The sequence below is a fragment of the Gasterosteus aculeatus genome, chromosome 13 (genome assembly GCF_964276395.1).
Source record: "Gasterosteus aculeatus chromosome 13, fGasAcu3.hap1.1, whole genome shotgun sequence".
In the NCBI taxonomy this organism is placed as follows: Eukaryota; Metazoa; Chordata; class Actinopteri; order Perciformes; family Gasterosteidae; genus Gasterosteus; species Gasterosteus aculeatus.
The window spans coordinates 10,069,298-10,091,991 of NC_135701.1; the positions used below are offsets into that span (position 1 = coordinate 10,069,298).

The 22,694-nt window shown below is 44.9% G+C and overlaps 2 protein-coding genes across 12 annotated transcripts in view; one reads left to right on the plus strand and one right to left on the minus strand.

Annotated features, from left to right (window-relative positions):
• Positions 1-20,323, plus strand: part of LOC120831091 (membrane-associated phosphatidylinositol transfer protein 2) — a 34,178-nt gene extending 13,855 nt beyond the window's left edge. For 3 of the 11 annotated variants that reach the window (XM_040196234.2, XM_078086621.1, XM_040196235.2), the window contains exons 3-27: positions 2,055-2,269; positions 2,966-3,087; positions 3,645-3,878; positions 4,040-4,375; positions 5,831-5,926; positions 7,894-7,992; positions 8,070-8,134; positions 8,395-8,466; positions 9,476-9,720; positions 9,948-10,137; positions 10,377-10,496; positions 10,731-10,945; positions 11,062-11,237; positions 11,484-11,654; positions 12,499-12,651; positions 13,448-13,612; positions 14,481-14,741; positions 15,145-15,293; positions 15,401-15,517; positions 15,617-15,733; positions 15,825-15,973; positions 16,190-16,339; positions 16,438-16,618; positions 16,733-16,861; positions 17,047-20,323. In XM_040196234.2, the coding sequence (XP_040052168.1) occupies positions 2,055-2,269; positions 2,966-3,087; positions 3,645-3,878; positions 4,040-4,375; positions 5,831-5,926; positions 7,894-7,992; positions 8,070-8,134; positions 8,395-8,466; positions 9,476-9,720; positions 9,948-10,137; positions 10,377-10,496; positions 10,731-10,945; positions 11,062-11,237; positions 11,484-11,654; positions 12,499-12,651; positions 13,448-13,612; positions 14,481-14,741; positions 15,145-15,293; positions 15,401-15,517; positions 15,617-15,733; positions 15,825-15,973; positions 16,190-16,339; positions 16,438-16,618; positions 16,733-16,861; positions 17,047-17,415 (4,296 nt within the window). In that variant the 3' untranslated portion in view covers positions 17,416-20,323. The remainder of the gene's footprint in view (positions 1-2,054; positions 2,270-2,965; positions 3,088-3,644; positions 3,879-4,039; positions 4,376-5,830; positions 5,927-7,893; positions 7,993-8,069; positions 8,135-8,394; positions 8,467-9,475; positions 9,721-9,947; positions 10,138-10,376; positions 10,497-10,730; positions 10,946-11,061; positions 11,238-11,483; positions 11,655-12,498; positions 12,652-13,447; positions 13,613-14,480; positions 14,742-15,144; positions 15,294-15,400; positions 15,518-15,616; positions 15,734-15,824; positions 15,974-16,189; positions 16,340-16,437; positions 16,619-16,732; positions 16,862-17,046) is intronic. The other 8 variants (XM_078086622.1, XM_078086623.1, XM_040196238.2 and 5 more) reach the window with 7 other exon arrangements.
• Positions 20,324-20,424: 101 nt separating this feature from the next.
• Positions 20,425-22,436, minus strand: arl6ip4 (ADP-ribosylation factor-like 6 interacting protein 4). The gene is made up of 5 exons (XM_040196242.2): positions 21,877-22,436; positions 21,458-21,784; positions 21,176-21,293; positions 21,021-21,090; positions 20,425-20,937 (listed from the first exon to the last, which is right to left on the minus strand). Exons 1-5 carry the CDS (start codon positions 22,034-22,036, stop codon positions 20,881-20,883), a joined length of 732 nt encoding a protein of 243 aa, XP_040052176.1. The 5' UTR covers positions 22,037-22,436; the 3' UTR covers positions 20,425-20,880.
• Between the last annotated feature and the right edge of the window lie 258 nt (positions 22,437-22,694).

Genomic DNA, 22,694 nt, shown 5'->3' on the forward strand with positions numbered 1-22,694 from the left:
GAGGGAGTGAATGAAAAGAGGAAATGGAGGATAAAAAGAGAGGTTTCAAAGAAGGGAGGGGGAGAAAAACGAGAGAAGAGGTGGATGGAAAAGAGGGAGAGAGTTGTCTTCTGAGCGGAGAGGACTTTTTTTTGGCGTCTCTGAATGCCATCACTTCATTGCTGTATGTTACCAGGGCAACTGCAGCATGCCTGGCTGCGATTGCCTCCCCAGTGTTAGCATCATAGATGAAGTTGGGCCTTTGGACAGCCTGGCAATATCGGCACCTCAGCCGGCAATGCCCCATCCCATCTCTCCTCCCACTTCCTTTCCTTTGCCCTCACAACACCGCCTTCTTATTTGAGGGATAATTGTAAATGAATTATCACCACATAGAGATTTGCGGTAGTGCACGACGCAATGGCTGAATGTGTGAGAAATTAAATATGAGAAGATCTCGCTGTGTCTCATTTGTCAGCGCACATCCATCATGTTCTGACTAAGCAAATGTATCTGTGGAGTGAAGTGAAAAGAAGCTCCTCAGACAGGAAACGCTCCTCACTAACTTGAGGGCAAGAGAAATACACCAGGATGTGACTCCCATCCTGTCAGAGCTATCGGATCTGAACGCATACTGCAGGCTCTCGTGATGATTCGATGTCTGTTTGAAGAAAAGTTGGTGAGGGGGCAGCCAGGGCTTTAGGGTTAGGCTTAAAGTGGCCACAGAGCGGCACTTTGTCTTTGTGTGCTGTGCCAAAGGGGATTTGCAGTAAAATGCCGTGGAGGAGAGGCCCTCCCCTTTGGAGACCGTGAACATGCCTTCTGAGACTCTTGGAAACTGTTCCTTCTTTAATGTTCCTCCGCCGGTACAGTTTGTACCTGCACACAAATGAAGAAAGCACATTGTTGTCATTACGAATCGAGTATGACATTTAGTGTTTCATTTAAGTGAAAGCATGTTATCTATTCCCTCATGTCCCATCTTGCCTAAGTGAACAGCTGAGCCCTGGCTTATGTTTTGTAATCTTTCTTCTGCTCAACTGGTGAGAATCATCTGTCTCATTTGGCTGGTTGCTGTCGCACGTCCGCAGTCTAATCAAAGCAACAGTCCACGGTGGAATGCAATGAAACAACATTTTTCCCTTTTTTCCCCCAGACTGCTGACTTGACATCCAGACCTAATTTCCCCATTACCAGCTTGCTGCATACATTTTTATGGTGTTTGTATGTGTATAGTTCACTGTCCGGGTACATCAGCTACGTTTCAACGTCCGGTTTGCGTCCTGTGCGGGGGGGTGGGGATGTAGCGATGCGTCTGTGCTGTGTCTTTGGAGCCGTGTCTGGGCTGTTGAGAGCAGGGCGGCTGGCTAATGAAGGACCTGTCAGAGGTAATGAGCTGCAGAGCACTGGACAACTCATGGCTTCTCTACCCCGCCGCCTCGCCTTCATCCTGGACTGTACTGGGAAAGTCTGCTTCCCTGTTATCAGAGAGACGCGCTAAATACTGTGTGATACTTTCTGTGTGTTACATTGTGTATGTGGCTCGTGAGAGCAATCCGATACATCCGTAATCTCTGACATTTATGGTCCTTGCTCTTTGCTTCCAGTGATCTTTAATATTGCTGGCACTTGGACTATGCTCTGCCTTTCACATCTTCCCCTTTTCACTCATTTCATAGTCTTCAAAGTCTTCTTCCTCTCTGCGACAAATTCCTGTCTTTGAAGCTTTGAGTCACCTAGCTGTAAGTCTCCTCAATTGCATCTGCAGGGAACAGCGAGCCTCTCTTCCTGTGTGCACCTGTAATGTAAATATGGGAAAGGTGTGGCTCCATGAGCAACTGTTGCTTATTTGCAATTCAGAGCCAGGAGAGGATTCAGGAAGTAATTAATTTGGGTGCACGTGTAATCTTGTCAGATTCTTATATGCAAAAGGAACCATCTTGATTTTTTCTTTCTTTTTTTTGGTTTTCCATATACATTTGGGTTCTTTATTTTAAATGTAGCACTCCGTTTACACCTTACTGCTTAAATGCAAACATAAACCCTATTAACTCACACATTTATTCTTCTAACAGAAAAAGAGCAGAGAAGAGAGCTGTGGTGAAGGAAGCGGGGTGGAGATTCTAGAGAATAAGCCCTACACAGATGGGCCCGGTGGGTCGGGCCAGTACACCCACAAGGTCTACCATATTGGCATGCACATTCCCAGCTGGTTCCGCTCCATCTTGCCCAAAGCAGCACTGAGGGTGGAAGAGGAGTCCTGGAACGCCTACCCTTACACCCGCACCAGGTGAGGTCCGCAGGAGGGACACCTCTGCACCCCTCAGGGTGGGAGTGTATCAGACTACGCCAAGGGTTGCAGCACACTGTTTTATTTAAAGAATACAAACGTTCTCTGCATTGGTGTACACACATTTGGAAGCACACATTCTCCTTCCGCTTGTTTGGGAGATATTTGAAACATTGCTTGTATTCGGTATGAAATTGCACGAATCTTATGATCCCGCTCTAGCTGGTGGGCCTCAGTAAAAGCCTACAGAAAAATAATGACCTGCGAGCGAGTTGTCAGAATATTACACCATCAGAACAGTGTGTGGCCAGCAGCTGCTGGACTTTGATGGGCCCTCCCTCTCATGGCGTGTTTGTCTGTGGGGGGGCCTGACACACACACAGAGATATGAGAAGGTGCTGAACAGAGATGTGCCCTTGACTGTATTGTCGGGATATTGATAGACTGCGAGGGCCTGTTGACACATCTATTCAACCAGTGACAGCTTTGCTTCAGACACCTCGGATGCAACAGATGGGCACGGCTCACACATTTCCTATCGGCAGTGAGAGGGTACATCTTGATGATGTAGTCCTGATCTTAAGCCACTGAGTTGAGAGATCTTTAATTGAAAGCGGACGTGAGGCATAATGCAATGATGCTTTGTTGGGACATTTGTTCCGTTTTACTGTATATTTGCTGATTTTTCTTGTTCAGGTACACCTGCCCCTTTGTTGAGAAGTTCTCCATTGACATTGAGACCCACTACAAACCCGACACAGGCAACCAGGCAGATGTTTTCAACATGTCTGCAGTGGAGAAGAGGCAGCGGTCTATCGGTAAGACTATTTAAAACCAATATTAAAATATTAAGTTCAGTTAACTCTCACAGTCTAACACATTCAGTCAACTCAAAATAACCACTGCGTAGCTCTTTTAGAAGACCAACATTCTGATATTTCCTTTAATAGTTATTTGAGAGAGTTGTTTAATGTTTAATCTGATGTCTTTATATGAAACATAGGAAGCAGACAAGGCCCACTTGTGGCCATGTAGTGGTACCGCGTGTTTTTTCTGTTCCGGTAGCGAGCCCGTTGAATATGAAGCTGCTGAGAAATGGATGGTTTTAGGGCATGCGGTGACCCAGTTACCACGTTCATTGTAATCATTTTAATGAATTACTTATTCTTTTGTGTATATCCAACCGTGCAATTCAGATAATAAAGTAATTTCATGCCTTTTCAACACAAAGCCTTAAAAATTCTACTGACCCTCTCCCTTCCTCCCCACACACTTTTGAAGTTATGTATGATATAAATGCTGAGTATAATTCATTCAATATATTTAAACTACCTGGCTCCATTAGTCATTGCTTTTGCTCTCTTTCCTTTGGCAGACCCAATTGACATAGTGACGGATCCCATGTCCCCTCATGAGTACAAAGCAGAGGAGGACACACGGCTCTTCAAGTCGGCCAAGACCCAGAGGGGTCCTCTGCAGGACGACTGGATAGAAGAGTACAACAATGACCCTGGGAAGACCCCCATCATGTGTGCCTACAAACTTTGCAAGGTGGAGTTTCGTTACTGGGGCATGCAGTCTAAGATCGAACGCTTCATCCATGATGTTGGTGAGTAATGCAGTCACAGATCTAATTTGCAAGCTTGTTAGTTTACTTGGTTTAACATCCCATTTTTACTGCAATGTTATCTCATAATTCTATATGAGAATCTAAATGTAGAAACCGTTTGCTTTGTCTCAGTAGTAATATTCTCCATCGTTTCTCCCCAGGACTGAGGAAGGTAATGGTGCGTGCCCACCGGCAGGCCTGGTGCTGGCAGGATGAGTGGTACGGTCTGACCATGGAGGACATCCGGCACCTGGAACTGGAAACCCAGCTGGCCCTGGCCACCAAGATGGCCCAGTTCAGTCAGGCAGAGGAGGCCACAGAGGCCAATGGAGGCGCTCCATCTCCAGACAAAGACCAGGAGGCTAAAGAGGCGATCAGCTCTATCGAAGCTGATGAGGTGGTTGAAAGCTCAAGCGGAGAGGTTCTCCAGCCTCGCGGCGTACTCACCAAGCAGTGGTCCACTTCATCCCGATCCTCCCGCTCGTCCAAGAGAGGAGGTTAGGAGCATTCCTACTTCACCTATTTGTCCGTCACCTGTGTGAATGACGGCGTTGGTGAGAGACTGTCCTGAGCCACACTCCTTCCTTCACATATTATCTCATCTATTACGCTTTCTCAAACTTAATTCTTCGGTATGTCCACCTTTTAAAAGGTTGTGGTATACCAACAACAAACTGTTACATATGTAAACACAGCCAGATGTGATATCTGAGACTTGTCAGCATGGCAGCTTGTATTTGAAGGATTCAGCAAGGTCAAGTGTCAAGTGTCAGCATAGCCACGGTAGCACTATTCTGTTTCTGTTTGCATAATTGTTGTGTGTGCTGTTTCTTTGTAGTGGAGTTTTAAGTCTGTGTATCAAACACTCACCCCACTAGAAGATTGAATGGTGGCCGTTGAAGCTTACTGGTTTGCTGTTGCATAAGGATTATCCGGTGATTGGATTAATAAGTGTTGCAATGGACATCAAGATTGCCTCAAAGCTCTGTGGCTCCACAGGAAGTAACGTAATGGCTCACATCTCAGTGAAGAAGCAAACTAAAAGGTCTTCCTGAAAGACAGTAGAAAGTGTGAGTCAAACGAAAAAATGGCATTGCCCACGAGAAGTCCATCCAACCAGAAGAACTAGAGCCGATTTTGTGTTTAAGTTCAAATTGCTAATTATCTTTTAGACACCTGATTATCTTTGAATAATTTTGCTCTACTTGACTGTTTGTACTCAAGTCTCCACATTTGCTGTACTACCCAACTCACCTCCCCTCAACCCTACAGCTGTGTGTATCTCACCTGGGTTCAAACACATCTCTGGTGTCCCCTCGAAACACTGCTCAATGTAGCTGCCATTTGGACCCATGACTCCCATCCAGCTTGCCTTGTCTCACCCCTTCTTCTCCCCCCTTGTGGTTCTCTCCCGGGCTATTTTTAGCAGCAGTGCTGACGTAACGGGCCAGAGGAGGCCGACGCTCTTAAAATTGACCCTCCCCTCCTTTCCACCACTGCTGTTTCCTACTGTGCGCTGACAGCTACAGCTGTGCCGCCCCTCTCACCAGCCGGGCCCTCAGAGCAACACCCCCTCTCTCCTCACTAATTCTATGCGTGAGGCATGGACAAAAAGACATGTGATAGACACGGCCCACTTTTAGTATTGACATTTTCCCCGGCTGGCATTTGGAGTGCTCGTGGCTTGTCTGGGTAACATTGGGCCTCACTTTTCACCCAAATCCCCCGTCCCCTTCTTCCACGACCACCAAGCCGTCCATCTGGGATGCACCAAAGAGAACGTTGCATGTTTATATAACACTGTGTGTTCGTGTGGGCTGGGGGAGATTGTGCCATGTTTCTTTGTCGTGGCGTGTGTGTGTGTGTGTGTGTGTGTTAAAAAGGGAAAGAGAGAGGCTGAAACACATGTCCCAAAATAACAGTGCCTTTTTTTTTCATGTGCGTTGTTTCAGTGAGCCCATCACGTCACAGCCTCTCGGAGTGGAGGATGCAGAGCATCGCTCGAGACTCAGAAGACAGCTCTGACGAGGAGTTCTTCGACGCTCATGGTAACCACAGTTTTAAGAATTTAAATCGGAGTTAATAGTTTGGTCAGCAGCGTTGTTTGTTTTCAGTTTCCCAAGAACCGGCTTGTTCCCCTCTCCTCCTGACTCTGCATGCATCTCTTTAACCACAGATCAGTTCTTAAGCTTCCCAGATACCCAGCATGCTTTGGGGCTGCAGTTGAAATAGGTGGGTGTGGTGCGGTATCCGTGCTCTCTGCTGGATGAGAGCGGCCGAGGACATGGGCGCAATCCGTCATCCAGTCGTCCTGTACAGAACTCAAAATTGTCCATCAGTTCGCATCATTGTTGACATGCACGAGAACAAATCCTCTACAATTCACGATGCAATAAATGGGGTTAAAGTCTTTTGTTTAGCGATGATCATGATGATGAAATGAGAATAGAAATTGTCATTGTTATTTTATTAATACTGATTCAGCTCTATCCATGTTTTTCATGTTTCAAGTTCAATAAAATTCTGCTCATGTCATGTGAGAAACTGGTATGATGTAAATTCACAGAATATTGTTAAAATCTGATAATTTATTACAATATTCATGTTTGTATTGACTAATTACTGTGAGTTGGGCTCCGAACATAACACATTTGTGAAAGAGTGGATTAAATGTGTGACTATGCAGTGATTGCTGACATTAACAGCCGATAGCGAAGCCTGCTGTTGCAAAAGGGTATGGCATCCACCAAAGAACAAGCATTTGTTCACAGAACCCTCACGCACTGCTCCCCCCGACTGTGGACCATGGGCATTTAGAATGGGATTTAACCCCCCCGCCCTCCCACCTTCTACCTAAATGTCTGGTTCCTGCTCAAGTGCCCATCTCCGGTTATATTTGGTTTAGCAGCACACAAACTACAATAAATAAAGCCTGTACACAATATAGTCTACAATATGGCTGACAAGGCATAGGGAGCAGCATATTGTTTGTATATACCTGTCGTCAGGTGATTTTCAGCAGAAATAAGCAGTTATGTTATTATGGTAAATACATTGGCTAATTTCTGTTTTCTGTTTTGCCAACAAATAAAGGAAAGGTGAACTCCTCATAGGTTCCACATGCACTGCCGTTTGTATTGCAGTACGAATTCTCTAAAAAAAAAAAGTTCTTAACCTTTTATTAGCAGGTTTATAGTAGTTATTTGTGAAGGTAAAACCTATTGAGATACCTCTACTGTCACACCTTAGTTTATATTACAGTTTAACACTTCATTTTGAGACATGTTTTTTAATGAAAGACATTAGGAAAAGTTTTACTTGAAAAAACAAATGAAATATATAGTCCCTGGTTGTGGAGCTGTGTACAGTGTCTCAGAAACTTATAAATGAATGAAAGAAGTCTTATGTTTCTGAGAAACTGGCTGCAACTTCCTCTTCATCCAACAGTCGGGTTGTTAATTTAATAGCTGCAGTGGGAGTAAATCACATGACATTTCTGCATACAATTTGAGGTTTTAGAACAGATGATGGCATCCTTTTTATGAAATATGAAGCCACTAACAGCTAACCAGGAGAGAAGTTATGGAACTAAAAGATCCTTCATCCTGCAGCTGATGGATAATGCAGTCATCAATTTATTTATGTAAATACAAGAGATTATCTTCTCAGTAGGGAAGTAAATAGATTAGTTTTCCTACTTTCAAAATCCATTCTGGTAATATAAATACATTATCGACTGGCCACTGCAACACACCGGTACAACAATTATACTTCAAACATGAAAGTACTCTGCGTGCATTTGATGCTCACAATGAAGTAGTTATAAATATTTATTTACTGGTTTATTTGACATCTTTTGGGAGCACTTGACAAGGTGCCTTATGCTGATTAACATTAAATAACTAAAGACGCAAATGTTACTCATATGAGTCATGATGCATTGTTTATTCTCTTAAAGGTGTGAACCCTGAGTTTATACTGTTCATCACAATTCACATTGTGTCGCCCCATGCAGAGGATCTGTCGGACGGCGAGGAGGTCTTCCCAAAGGAGATCGCAAAGTGGAACTCCAACGACCTCATGGACAAGATGGAGGCTGCAGAGGAAACGCCTGGTACGATGAAGAGTACGAGCACCTCATCACGGAAAGTCACTCTGCCGCACTGGTTGATGTTAAGATTGTGTTTGCAGGGGAGCTGTTGAAGGAAATGACAGTGGATTATGAAAGAGCAACCAGCGAGGAAAGACTAGATGAGGTACGTGTGTGTGTGTGTGTGTGTGTGTGTGACAGTGACAGAGTGTTTACGTAACACAATCCTAACCAGCAGAATCATGTCTGAAGTGAACACTCCTGAAGGACCCCAAACAAAAAAAAAATACAGCACTTCAGGAGCCAAAAGCTTCATTTCAACATGGTATCATTATACTAAGCACAATCGTTTGCATCAGGTTTTACAGTTTGGAGGATAAGAGAAGGGCTGTTTGTCCCTGAGCCTCTCTGTCCTCTTGTGTTCAGATGCGTGGCTCTGTTAGCGGCCAAACCGATAGCACTCCCATTCCTACCATCACGGTAACGAGGCACCAGTCAGTAAGTAAACGTTTCGGCCCTAGTGCACTGTGGGCTACAGTAGCTCCGCAGGGACCCCCGATACCCCTGAACAAACCCAGTGTTTACTGGCTTTTTTCCTGCGTTGCCAAAATCCAAATCCATGTGTGCTCCTCAACCTCACCCACCTATGTTCAACTTCTGTGTTCGTGCAGCTGTGGCGTTGAGTGTACATGAGTGCTTCTTTGAAAAGTTTTGTACGTAAAACATAAAACTGCACATTATGTTGTATTTAATGTGACTCGTCCTCAAGAAGCCTTGTCGTTGTTTGCTGTTAGTTGAACAGTTGTCCGGGTGGAGCGTTGGTCGGCTCTGCTCCTGTTTCCCTTCATGGTTCCTTACTCATCTCTGGTTGTGAAAATACAGTCCCCTCCAAAAGTATTGGAACGGTAAGGCAAATTCCTTTATTGTTGTTGTTCACTGAAGACATTTGGGTTTAAGATCAAAAGATGAGTATGAGACAAGAGTTCAGAATTCCTGGTATTCACATCTAGATGTGTTAAACAACTCACGACATCCCACCCTTTGTTTGAACCCACCCATTTTTCAAGTGAGCAAAAGTATTGGAGGGTGGGTTCAAACAAAGGGTGGGATGTCGTGAGTTGTTTAACACATCAAGATGTGAATACCAGGAAATAAAAGCTGAAATACTGAACTCTTGTCTCATACTCATCTTTTTATCTTAAACCCAAATGTCTTCAGTGAACAACAACAATAAAGGAATTTGCCTTACCGTTCCAATACTTTTGGAGGGGACTGTAAGTTTGTTTGTTATGGTGGTGTCCATGTGACTCACATATCTGACCCAAACCCAAATAATGACATACACATAGCAGAGGCATTATTGTGGATCTGTGACGTCTTTCACTCTGTAAGCATGTGGTCTTTGGTCATGCAGATAAAAGGGATATCTTCTTAAATACAAATCTAGTTCATTGAGAGTCATCATCCCCGGCATCCCGTCCATCACGCTGGTTGTTTCTGTTCTCAGGAGAGCTTGTCCCAGCCGTGTCTGCAGCCTTCCAAGATCCACGTGCTGGTCTTGGTTCTGCACGGAGGGAACATCCTGGACACAGGCGGGGGGGACCAGAACAGCAAGCAGGCCGACGTCAACACGATCAGCACAGCTTTCGACGCGGTCATGCGCGTTCACTACCCCGCAGCGCTGGGACGCATCGCCATCCGCCTGGTACCCTGCCCTGCCATCTGCGCCGAGGCCTTCTCCCTGGTGTCCAAGTGAGACCACACACAATGCAATGTTTCGGCACGGCGCAAGCCTCGTGAATAACGATCGGCGGTTTCTGTTTTGTTGACTGTGATTTCTGTTTGCTTATGATGGAAACGATCCAGACGCAGCTCGAGTCAGGCACTGGTTGTTTCCTCACGCTGCCTCTGGGGACTACGTCTTGATCTGAAAATAACTTCACAATTTAATTTGGCTCATTTGCGTGTTTTGCGGGCAGCCTGAGCCCGTACAGCTACGATGAGGGTTGTCTGTCCAGCAGCCAGGACCACATCCCCCTGGCAGCGCTCCCTCTACTGGCAACCTCGGCTCCACAGTACCAGGACGCCATGGCCGCCGTCGTCGTCAGAGCCAACCAGGTGTACACAGACTTCCTCAAGTCCCTTGACGGTGCAGCTTTCTCTGGCCAGGTTAGTTACTCGGGTGTAAGATGCTATTCTAGAACCGTTTTTTTTTTTTTCAATTCTCAAAGGTATATATACTGACATTGTCCTTGTCCTTGGCTTTTTGTATGAAAACCTTTACCAACCTTTTATATATATATTTTAAAACTTTTACTTCCTCAGTAATAGCATGTTTATACCTTATGGATTTGTGGCAAAAATATAGATATAGTCTTATTAACTTGTCTGCCCATTGGCCTGTTCAGGTGTGCCTCATCGGGGACTGTGTGGGAGGAATCCTGGGATTTGATGCGCTGTGCAGCAGCAACCAGACCGTCAATGAAAGCCAGAACAGCAGTCGCAGGGGCAGCATAGTCAGTGGGCAGGTAAGACACAAACACCTTATACATACGTCAAAAATATGTTTTGACCCACATATGCTTTACTACTCTTTATACTAGACACTTATTGGGACAAATGCATCAAACATAAATATGATTATATCAGTTATTTGTTGATATTACACTCAGAAAATATCTATAATTTTTACTAGGTAGATTTTTTTATCCATCACGTAAGATGTATTGAAAAATCTTCCTGAATTCCCCCCCACCCCGCAGGACCAGGATCTCCTCTCTCCTGGCATCATTGTCAACAGCGGGCACAGGTCTGCCTCCCCGACCCTGGAGGGCACCCGCCACCTCAGTCGCAGTAACATCGACATCCCTCGTGCCAGCGCGGCTGACGACACCAAGCGGCAGCTGCCACGCAAGGGAAGTGACTCCTCCACCTACGAACCGGACACAATAAAACAGCACCAGGCCTTCCTGACCAGGTGTGTAGAGTGTGAGACGAGAAGAAATCCTGATGTGGGAAATAACCGTAGTCTCCTTTCTTGTGTACTGTATTGTCAGAATTAGATTTTTACATTACTGTCTGCTTCACTTCTAGCTTACATTCCAGTGTTCTGCGGAGCGACACGGTGTCACGCAGGTCCAGCAGCAGCACCATGCTGGATGGGAGCTCCCAGGGGAAGTTTGACTTTGAAGTTTCTGACTTTTTCATGTTTGGCTCCCCCCTGGGCTTGGTGCTCGCCCTGAGAAAGACTGTCATTCCTACGCTGGATGGTAAGCTCCTTTCAAAGGGTTACTGTGATTGAATCAACGATGGCAAACATTGTCTATGACACATTATGCAGGAGTAAGAAATAGCTGACTACAGAAGGGCAGAAGGTTTAATCCAACGTGGAGATGCAACAATGAGCACGGTGCCCTGCAGAGAACATACCGACAAAGTGTTAGTTTGTCTGGTTATCATTGGCGATATCTAAAGCAGGGTAAGATACCTAAAGATGGTCTGATTTCTCCCCCTAGTGGCTCAGCTGCGGCCTGCCTGTCAACAGGTCTACAACCTGTTCCACCCAGCTGACCCCTCAGCCTCCCGCCTAGAGCCTCTGCTGGAGAGGAAATTTCACCTCATGCCTCCCTTCAACGTTCCCCGCTACCAGCGCTTTCCCCTGGGAGATGGAAACTCCGCCTTGCTTGGTGAGCCCTCCGCACCGATGAGGAATACAGGACTCAGTATTTTTATTTCAGTAATATCCTGTCATGAATTTCCAGTTAATTAATGCAGTTCAGGCTTCACATGGGAGAAGCAAACGCATAAGTCCCTTTCATGCAAGGGCTGTTTAATTTAAGATCAGCTGACATGTCAGGAACTGCAACATATGCCGTAAAGATATACCATAATTTAACACACACACACACACACCGTAACATTTATTCAAAGAACAAATAAACTTGTTTATACTTATTGTTCTTTAACATCTTTTGCAAAGCGGCTTATTCATTTAAATGTGGTCATAGTGCTGCTGGATAGTCCTGTTTATTGTGGAGTAACGCTTCTCCCTACCCTCTTTATACAAATATCTGTCTAATGATTGGCCATAGTAATTGTTAAGGTAAATAACAAATAGTTAGAGGTAAAAAGAAATTCCTTCCACCATTGAACCATTAGAAATGAATATCCAGTCTGCATCACATGAAAGGGGAAAAGGTTTTCTGTACAGACAAATTCAATATCATTTTTGAGTTAAGTATGTTCAAACAGTTCTATTAATTGGCAGTTCTCAGAGCATTTGTAATCTTCCCGTAGTGTAATATGACCATGAGAGTTGCGTTTTAAAAGAAATCGGCGTGACTACGGGCTTGACTCTGCTTTCTTGTCTCTCGCTCAGTTGTTCTTGCCTCATATGTTCTTGTGTTTTCCTTCTGTCTTCTTTCCCTCTTCCTCCCTCGGCCTCCTGTCCCCTTATCTGCGTACGTGGCTCTCTGCCTCCGAATCACCCCCTGACCTCTGTCCCTTCTGTCCCTCCACCTCCCTCTGTAGTGGAGACAGTACAGAGCAACGCTCAGCTGCTGCTTGACAGCGGGCCTCCTCTTTCCCTCCGCTGTCAGGAGACCATCAGCGAGACCTGCATCCCCGTGCCGGTGCTAAACTGGCAGGAGGGCTGCCTCAAGGCCACACCCGCCACTATGGAGTGTGTGTAGTCTCTCCCATTCACCCACGTCTGTCCTCACCCGCATCCACTGGGTCTCTTTTGTCTGTGTGTTCCAACCTTCTTGCTGTCACGCCCAAGATGCTCAGATTTATGACTATCGGCAGTATTCCCATCTCGGTTGTTTCTGCGGTCACGTTCCCGATAAATCAAATAGCGTTAATATATTGCTGAACCTTTCCTTGCAACAAGGTTTCATCTAGATTAGTTTGTCAAAGCTAATCAGTAGTTTATTTTGCTGGTCAAATTCTCTAAACTGTGAAACCCTATATCTCTCTAGTGTTCCTAGTCAGACAAAATACGTACAACTTGTCATGGAAATACTGTTGAAAGTGTAATAAGCATCTCTTATGGCGTTATATTCAGTTGTTTCCATCTGAAATTCCCGTCACCTCTCAATGTTTTGAAGCACTTGTGTTTGTGCCGTGTTGTTTCCGTCTGTCTGCATCACTCCTGTACAATTAATTATTAATAATTAGACATTTTAATGTTCAATTGTGCTGTTTGTGGTGTTGCGTTTGTATGGTGTACTGTACGTGGATCTCTACCTATGAATCACAAATACACGGTTCTTAAGTTTCTTGTTTCTTGCTAATGGTCAGAGGTCATCTGATTTATAACATCTCCAAACCTGTTTGTCTACAAAGAATAAGACTTGACGTTAGCTATTAGATCAAAAGCACCTTCATGAGAGAAACCCCCCCCCCCCCCTCCCTCATCATGTCAGTTCTCCTTACCTGTGTCTCTGTCTAATGGGATCTCCTTGTTTCGACTCAATAGCGGATGTTGTTCAGTCTCATGGTGGTGTCTTCATGGACAGTTCGTACCCCTCATCCCCCATAACGGGCCCCCTATCCCGGGGCCAGCGGAGGGCCAGTGAGGTCAGCATTGCCAGCCAGGTCTCAGGAATGGCAGACAGTTACGCTACCAGCAACGTAGCCAACAGTAAGTGCTCTCAATACCAACAAGCCTGTCTCCTTCTCTTTCTTCCACTCACACAAACCGTTGTGTAGTTACTCCCCCTCTCTCTCTCTCCCTTCTCTCCCTCAACCCCATTGCTCTGACTCTACACACACCCTGCACTCCAGCCGCAGCAGTCTAGTCAGCCGGACGAATATATTTTATTTACTGTCCTCCACTTTGTTCATAGTACCACTGTGAGCGAGAAAAGTCCTGAAGAAGAGGAAGATTAGAGCCGCTTTTCACCGTCTGTCTTACTTATTCACTGTCTAAATGTAAATGCAATGAACGAGTGCTGCATTTATCTAATGTGGACAACTGGGTCCCTCAGCCATTCCTACATTGTCCACTACTTTAGTCCAGTGTTAGCGGAGATCTCCAGTATTCTGTTGTGTTTTTTTATGTAATTGTCCACCAATGTCCTCCCGTTCCTCACAGTTTCACGTTGTTACCAGAGCATGTATTTGTACCTCACATCAAGGTTCTGCACTCTGCTGTTTTAGCTCCTGTAGTAAAACTGTGTAGATCCAGATAAACTAATTACACCAGATTTTTGGTCACGCAATACCAGAGCACCAGAAGACTCTCAACTTCACCCATGTGCTACTGCCTTCCCTGTGACTGTACCAACAATCATCTTTTACCTTTTTCATCCACAGTTATTTTTAAGGCAGGAAACCTGATGATTCCCGACATCACTCTCCAAACTGTTTTATCTCTTGTAGAAACGATGTAGCGTTGTTTTATCTAAACCCGCTCTGATTATCACGACGTGACATTATTGCAGTTTTTGCTCTTATCAACATCGATTCATTTTTCATTAGCTTTCTTTGTCTTTGTTTTCTCCCTGTAGTTAAAACATGCCAAATTCGACAATCCAAAAGGTTTGGCCTTTTGTCCCAACTCGCTCTGTCATCGCAAAACAAATTCTTCCTCAAAAGTCCTCCTAAGTCCCGTAAGAACCCGACTGAAGGATCTCCTCATGCAGATCTGAACGGTGCGGCTAGTGAAGGTTCAAGTCCCACTGGCCAGTACGAGAACTGCCTGTCAGCAGGGCTGGACTTTGCTATTTGTGATCTGGTCTCACTGGACTCCCAGGCTGAAGTGGACCAAGGTATTTGTCTAAGGGAAGGGACGTCTGAGGCTGCAGTTCTTTTCTATTCACTGTCAAGCCAAAAAGTCCACGCTGCTCTTTCAGAAAGCCTTTTTTCTCCCCTGGTATTCTCTCAACGTTTTACTCATAAGGATTTAAGCCAATTGTTTCTTTCACGTTCACACTAACTAACAAACTTCGGGTTGCTCTCTTCCTTCCACCCTTGATTATCCTGTTAATAATACAACTTCTTTTCAGCTGAAAAGCTGCTGGGATCTGTGATGATTGCGGTTCATAATCAAAATGATCTTTTTGCTCTTGCTTCAGGGCTGTGGCACCTTTTGCGTGGCATCGCACAGCTCTCACTGAATCCTACAGTTTCACCTTACATGTCTGCACCCTATTCACTCCGTTCCCATCGCAGTTGCAGCACGTTGGTGGGGCACAAAGCGGCTGGACTTTGCCCTGTACTGCCCCGATGCTCTTACCGCTTTCCCCACCGTGGCCTTACCCCACCTCTTCCACGCGTCATACTGGGAGTCCACTGATGTTGTGTCTTTTCTCCTGAGACAGGTGAGCCAACATCCGCACACCGGCCGCTTTTTATGGCCTGTTAGCAAGTGACCAGCAGGTCCTCTTACTGATATGCTGAGGATAGGTCATTGAAATGTGTCCTGCAGGTCATGAGGCATGAAAACTCTAGTATCCTGGAGCTGGATGGAAAAGAGGTGACTGAATTCACCCCCTCAAAACCGCGAGAGAAGTGGCTCCGCAAAAGGACTCATGTGAAGATCAGGGTAAGAACCCCGTGGACAAAAGTCAACGTCCGTTTCTCTCATCCACCACATCGCTCACGAGACTATCAATCAATACTTTTACTTTCACTCCTTTGACAGAACGTGACTGCGAATCACCGCGTAAATGACGCGGTGTTCACGGAGGACTCCCAGCAGGTGGTGACAGGCCGCTTCATGTACGGCCCTCTGGACATGGTCACCTTGGCCGGGGAGAAGGTGACCTCTCGTTTGTCGCCACAGCAGTACACATTAGTCCTTTCTGTAACATCCGTGTAGACTGTGCTCATGGTTTTGTAATCTTGTGCAGGTCGACCTCCACATCATGACCCAGCCTCCATCAGGAGAGTGGGTGTACTTCAACACAGAAGTGAGCAACAGCAGTGGGCGCGTGTCTTTTGTCGTTCCAGAGGACAAGCGTCTGGGCATCGGAGTCTACCCTGTCAAAATGGTTGTCAGGTGAGATTACTACTTACATGCACAGAAGCAGGACCATGAAACCACAAAGCCAAACAACCTTTTGTGTCCAACGTGTGGGTTGAACTGAATTCTATTAGTTCCCAACAGTGATGCCATGTCACCAAGTATGGTTGATGTTGAGTGTTTTGCTGAGTTTGTTGCTGAGGAGGGAAATGTCCCTTTTTGATTACTCCCCGTTGTTCTTTCATTCCTCAGAGGCGACCACACGTTTGCAGACAGCTACCTGACAGTTATTCCTCGTGGCACAGAGTTTGTGGTGTTCAGCATCGACGGGTCATTTGCTGCCAGCGTGTCCATCATGGGCAGCGATCCCAAAGTGCGGGCGGGAGCCGTGGATGTCGTCAGGTACCCAGCCGCTCTTCATCTACCCCTGTTTTCTCTGGAGTATGACGCTTTGTTCATTTACCCTTTGGATTCTGCTCTCCTGTTCCTCCTCGTCGCAGGCACTGGCAGGATTTAGGCTATTTGATCATCTATGCTACAGGACGACCAGACATGCAGAAGCAGCGGGTAGTGGCCTGGTTGTCTCAGCACAACTTCCCTCATGGCATCGTCTCCTTCTGTGACGGCCTGGTCCACGACCCGCTCAGGCACAAGGCCAACTTCCTCAAGTCCCTGACAGAGGTCAGACTGGGAGCAAGGGAGGGTTGATGGGGGGTCGGAATCTCTTTAGAGAGGAAAAGATCAATGCTTATATGGTATTGCTGTGAGATAAATAACTTGTTCATCTGATTACAGCTTCACTTGAAGATTTTCGCTGGCTACGGATCAACCAAAGACATCTCAGTCTACACCTCCATTGGCCTCTCTCCCTCCCATATATACATCGTAGGTAGACCATCCAAGAAGTTGCAGCAACAGTGCCAGGTACCACTTGATTATTTTAAGCATATTTAAGGAATATTACATTAACTTATTTTAAGGATACCCAAGTAAATACCTAAACCTGAATGAAAATGATTAAACATTTGACACCGTTAAGGTCGAATTCTGCCACTTTTAGAACCAAGTTATGAGTAATAATGTAAGTAAGTAATGTCTCCTCCTCACAGTTCATCACAGAGGGATATGCAGCCCATTTGTCCCAGCTGGAGTACAGCCACCGCTCCCGACCCGCCAAGTCCAGCAGTGCACGCATGGTCCTGCGTAAAGGCAGCTTCGGCGTGGGTGCCAACAGTGACTTCCTAAGGAAGAGGAACCACCTGCTGCGCACCATCTCCTCCCAACCGGCCCCCAGCTCCCCGACGGGCAGCACTCACAACAGACCGGAGCGCACACAGAGCCAATCGGACGGCGAGCGGCTGGAGCACGCGAGTGGCTACGGCCAGGGAGCCGCGCAGCGCAGCATGAGCATCACGGCCAGCTGCTGGGGCCGGAGCAGCAGCACCAAGCTGGATCCGGGCATCCTCAGCCCCAAATGAGACTAGCGAAACGTCCGTACCTCCAGGAGAGTGACTGGAAAATACAAAGCTGAGGAAGAGACCCGTGAGAAAGAGAAATGCAAAGATTGAAACGGTGTCCTGCTGCCAGATGGGTAAATACGACAATGACACAATAGGTGCTACAAGCTAATGCCAGTCGCACTCGACGTAGAGGTTTATGAACTGAGGCTATGGCTCTATTTATTATACAAACGCACACGTAACTCAACAGGCATTTCAATGGGCATCTTCCTTAGACTGAAAACTTGCCCACAAATAGATACAGAGCTTAAACCGTCGAGCTCCAGACTGTTTCTACTCTTTAATACGTATTTATCAGTCCGGAATACAGCAGGCTTTTAGATCTAGGATGGTTACACATGCAAGCACCCCGACGCTGTACACAAACAACACAAAGTGGTTACAGACAGCCTGTATCAGGTCCAGGTTTTGATACTGCTCTGTAACAGACTACTGCCACGGCAAGCACAGCAATTACTAAAGGGATCAGCTTTGACTATAATCATTTTAAGGTTCCATCTTTCATAGTAAGATTTGTTCTCTTCTGGGAGCAGAGCTGAAGAATCGGGTAGAACCCGATTGGATGTGTTACTTTTCCCAGTGTGACCAAACAGACACCGATTAGTTAGAAGAGACGATTATGTTGATTGTTTATCAGCATTAAAAAACAATGTTTTTTGTGTAGGCTAAACATTAATTAGATCTATTACTTGTTTCATTATAGGAATAAAAATGTTAACAGATGTCTAACCAAACCACATTCCAGTTCCACTTATTTTCTAGTTGACCCTCGGATATCCCACGAAGCAAACGCAGGAATTACCCTTCAACTATGGTTGCAACTTGGTATTTTTTAGCATTTGACTTTATCGCACCGCAGCGCGCTGCCGACCCCCCTGAATCAGTGGTGTGGAACTCAGCAGTCAGGGAAACTCCTGCTACTGTACGGAAAATGTGCCAAAGTAAACAGTATAGAAGGAAATGCTGTATGTGAACAGAGAGGAAGTGGTTAAAGTCTCCTGTGTAAAAAGATGGAATAGACTGTAAGTATCTAGTTGACCGGCTTCACGAGGCTTGTATATAATTGTTATATGACAGTGCAGATCTGGTATCTGGTCCACTGAAGACCACTTTCAAGTGTCTTCTTTTCTGCGGGGGTAAACACCACCTCATTCAGGATACACTTTAATGATTGATGATGATAACTATTCTTATTTAAGATCATAGATATTTTAAAATGTATTAATTTGTGAACAAAGTGTGTTTTAAGATTACTTAAGCGATGTTGGTTTTAATTTTTTCTTTAAACTTCAGTTGCATCAGTCGTAACTCCGAGAGGTCTTAGTATTGTGTTTTTATTGTTATCTTACAGATCGCCAGAATTGTATCAACAGAACTCCTATCTTGTGTCATATATTGTAGGTTTACTATCTATTTTGGAAATTTGGGATATAGCTTCTCACTGGTTATCCCTAAGCTGTAAATGAGGCGTTGAATGTGCTCATAGATAATCTTCCTTCAGTTAAGATGTCCTTTCTCTGTTCTACTGCGCCTCTAAGGGAAGAAACATCTCAACGATGTACAAAATGCTGTCAGAAGTAGGAACATAAAGCTCAGACCTACTTAAAGCTGTTCACCATTGACTGTGGAAATGGCTGCAGGTGTGTGGCTCTCCAATAGGCATGTAGAGACATGACTGCAATGGACCACTATGGGCTCAGATGAAAGGGAAATGTGCAATATTACTCAACCGCACCACAAGATCAAACTGCTGAGGAAATGTAACAGTGCATTGACAATCAGTTCAACAGGCACATATTCTACAGGCGGGAAACAGAAGACATCTTGGCACTCAACAAAAGCACAGGAAAACATGCAACAATTTAATAGCCCATCTTTAAAAAGTAGAGATTTCTCACTGACCTGACTGATGAACTGGTGCACACGTCAGTTTATTGTGTACACCGATCTGAAGGAGAGTTGCAGCACTGCTTCATGAAGCGTGTACTTTATTGGAGAGGATCCACTCACTGGTGATTCTGGAGGCTGTAGTTTGTGATGCTGTTGAATTGTATTGTGTTATATTGAATAGTGTTTCTAATATTTTGTCCAGGCATTTTATATCAATGAGAGGAGACTTCTGGATAACAGAGTGCATCCTAATCTTAAAGGGCCTATAACTTGTTTCAAAGTGTACATCAATCTCTGCATGTGGATCATTTTAGAGACGTGACTTGAAGCCTTATAAATGATACTGTTTTGGAGGCTGTTGAGCAAAAAATGGTTTGTAAATCAATCGCAATTGGAAAAAGTAAAGGCAGTGCTGTAAAACACGCACTCATCTAAAGTCGCCAACCTTCCTGAGATCGGAAATGCCTGGATATTGAAATCCCTAAAAATGTAAAGAAGCGCTGCGGTTATCTGTGAAGTTTGGATACCTCTGGGCAGACAGTCGCTACGATTCTGCTACTGACGCGCATTTTACCAGAGGCCTTACATCTCCCCTTTTCTGCCTTACATCACCATTGTGACGCCTAAAACAAAGCTGCTCACAAACAAATATCCTCCATGGAAACGACAAGAATTAGAAAAGGCCGATATTTGCTTGAAAGGCTTCGGCCGGTTTTCTTTGTAAAGGAAATGGACACCTGTTTGAAATATTTCACCCACATTAGGCAAACCGTTGCCGCCTCAAGCTCTGTCCACGGGGTTATTAAAATGCCTCCGCTGATACATCAACAGGCTTTGTACATAAATGTATATGCAACATACCTTGGTAAATATTTCTCCTTGTACAGGGTGTGTATATTGTAGCTTTTGGATAACTTCATTTTATTCATTCCCTTGTGTTTTTATGTACAGTGTATAAAGAACATATAAAGAACAACCAAGTCCGTTGGGCCTTTTTTCACATTGAAATCATGCAACAAGGGTCAGATAGCAAATCACCACAGAGAGCATCGTTTATAAAAAAACATAGGACAATCCTTTGCAGTTGACAAAAACGGTTTATTATTTAGGAATCAGTTTCCCCAAATGTAGATTTGTTCAGCGAGCCAACGAGAAAATAAATGTGAGACATGAAGGTGAGTAGACATCTACATGTGGGTGATTTGACAGCGTTGTAAAGTCCATTTACAAACAGTATGTTTCACATCATCTGAGAAGCACATACAGAAAACTGAAATACTTAAAAAATACAATTTAAAGTCCTTTTGGACATTGTCCTTGCGTTGCTTCAGCACAGATCAGTAGTCAAAATAAATTCACTCTAACTGCAGCATAGATTTAATTAAGGCAAATCAGTAACATACCGTCTGTCACCTGAATCAAACCTCAGTGAACATCAAGAGAGCATCTACCTTCTCTAACGACGGGCGATCGTTGTATTATGATTTAACGTTCATCTCATTGTAGCTGCACTCCAGGAGTAGATCTCATCTTCTACCTGTTCACTCCTAGTTTCCTCTGGAACTCTTTCCCGTCTCCCTTGGTGGCCTGCTGTGGGGTGAATGGAGGTTCACGGTTAGGTACGAAGGAAGTCTTGGTTCATTTCCCGCGTTTAGAATTGACACCTACTGTACCTTGTTGATGTCTTTGTGTTTTTCTCGGCTGACGATCTCCTCGATGATCTCTCCTTCTCCTCTCACCAATCTGGAGAAAAAATAATAATACAAAATAAAAACACGAGGTGTAAACAAACAAAAGAACATTTGTTTACACCTGTTAGTTGACTTACCTGGTGCGCCCCGTTTCTGGGCACACCACCCTGCGGATCACGCTCTGTCTGGCCTCGTACTCCTCTTTGGTGATGGGCCTCTTGGTGGCGAGTCGGGCCTTCTGCTCATCCGTCATCACTACAGAGGAATTGGAATACGCGACACGTGATGGTTGTTCAATAGTCGTAACATGTGAGAAAAATGGCATTTGTCAGCGGACGGAGACGTTGATTCAGGCTATAAAACACGGGAGGGGTGAGATAATCTACTCAAAGACAGAGTGAAGTAAGTTAATGTCGCACCAGGCCCGAGCTCCACGGCCCCCTCGTCACTCTGCCACACCTCCAGGTAAGATGGAGGCTTCTCTACTGGAGGACTGGGCGGCAGCAGCACCACCTCTGCTTTCTTCTTCTCCTCCTTCTTCTTCAGCTTCTCTTTCTTCTTTTTCTCCCTTTTCTCCTTTTTCTTCTGTTTCTTCAGCTTCGCCTTCATCTTCTTCAACTTCTTTTTCTTGGCTTTACTTTTCTTCTTCTTGGTCTTTTCGTCACTGGTCGAAGAAGAAGACGAGGAGGAAGTTGACGATGAAGAAGATGAGCTTCTTCGTCGCTTCTTTCTTTGTGTTTTCACATCTGAGAGGGAAGAGAAGAGGAAGGTCAGAGTTTTGTTATAACACAACTTTTGATGCTGTCAAAGCTTCCGACTAGTTTTTTAAAGTCCCAACCTTGACTTTTGTTGGGTGTTTTCTTTGACGATCTGCTTCGACTCCTGCTGCTGGATGAGGAAGACGATGAAGAGGAAGAAGAAGAAGAGGATCTCCTTCGTTTTTTCTTCTCGAGTTTCTTCTCTCTGCCACCTCGCTCGATTGATCTTCTGCGATCCATCACCAAGACAACAAAGCCACCATGAACCCACGCGACGAACGGGGTCGACGATCAGAACGAGTAGAAGGCGACTCTAGTTTACGGAAGTAAGTGCGTCTTTAATCGTCTTCCTGGCGGAACTGTAGAAATGCATTTCGAAGGTTCCTACGTTGGCTCAACACATGAGGTAGTTCGAAAATGGGGAACTACCATAAACAGTCTATGGTCACACACTAATAACCTACACAGCTATACGCCAACTCTATAAATGTAAGTAGATAACAATATTTGAAATTAAAAGTAAAATAAGCAAAGTTTGTGCTTTAAAAAAAGAAAATCATTTTTTGAATGTAGCTTGCATGATAATTACTTTGTCCACTATAAGAAGGAGAGCAATATTCCTGCAAAATCAGTATCATATGAATATGTCTCTGGCTCGACTGCTATTAATACTGTAATTTAGGGAATCACTCCAAGTGGAGCAGGTTGATCCTTAGTCTCACGTGCCAAGATCCAAAGATAACCCTTCAAACCACACCACATTTTTCCCTTTAAGCCTGTGGTACCTCCCATTGAACCTAAATAGAAACAAGGATAAATAGCACAAGAGCTCAGCTCAACTTTTCACAAGGTTTAACGAGGTTGCTATTAAAAGCTACCGTGTCTCATTAGATGAAAG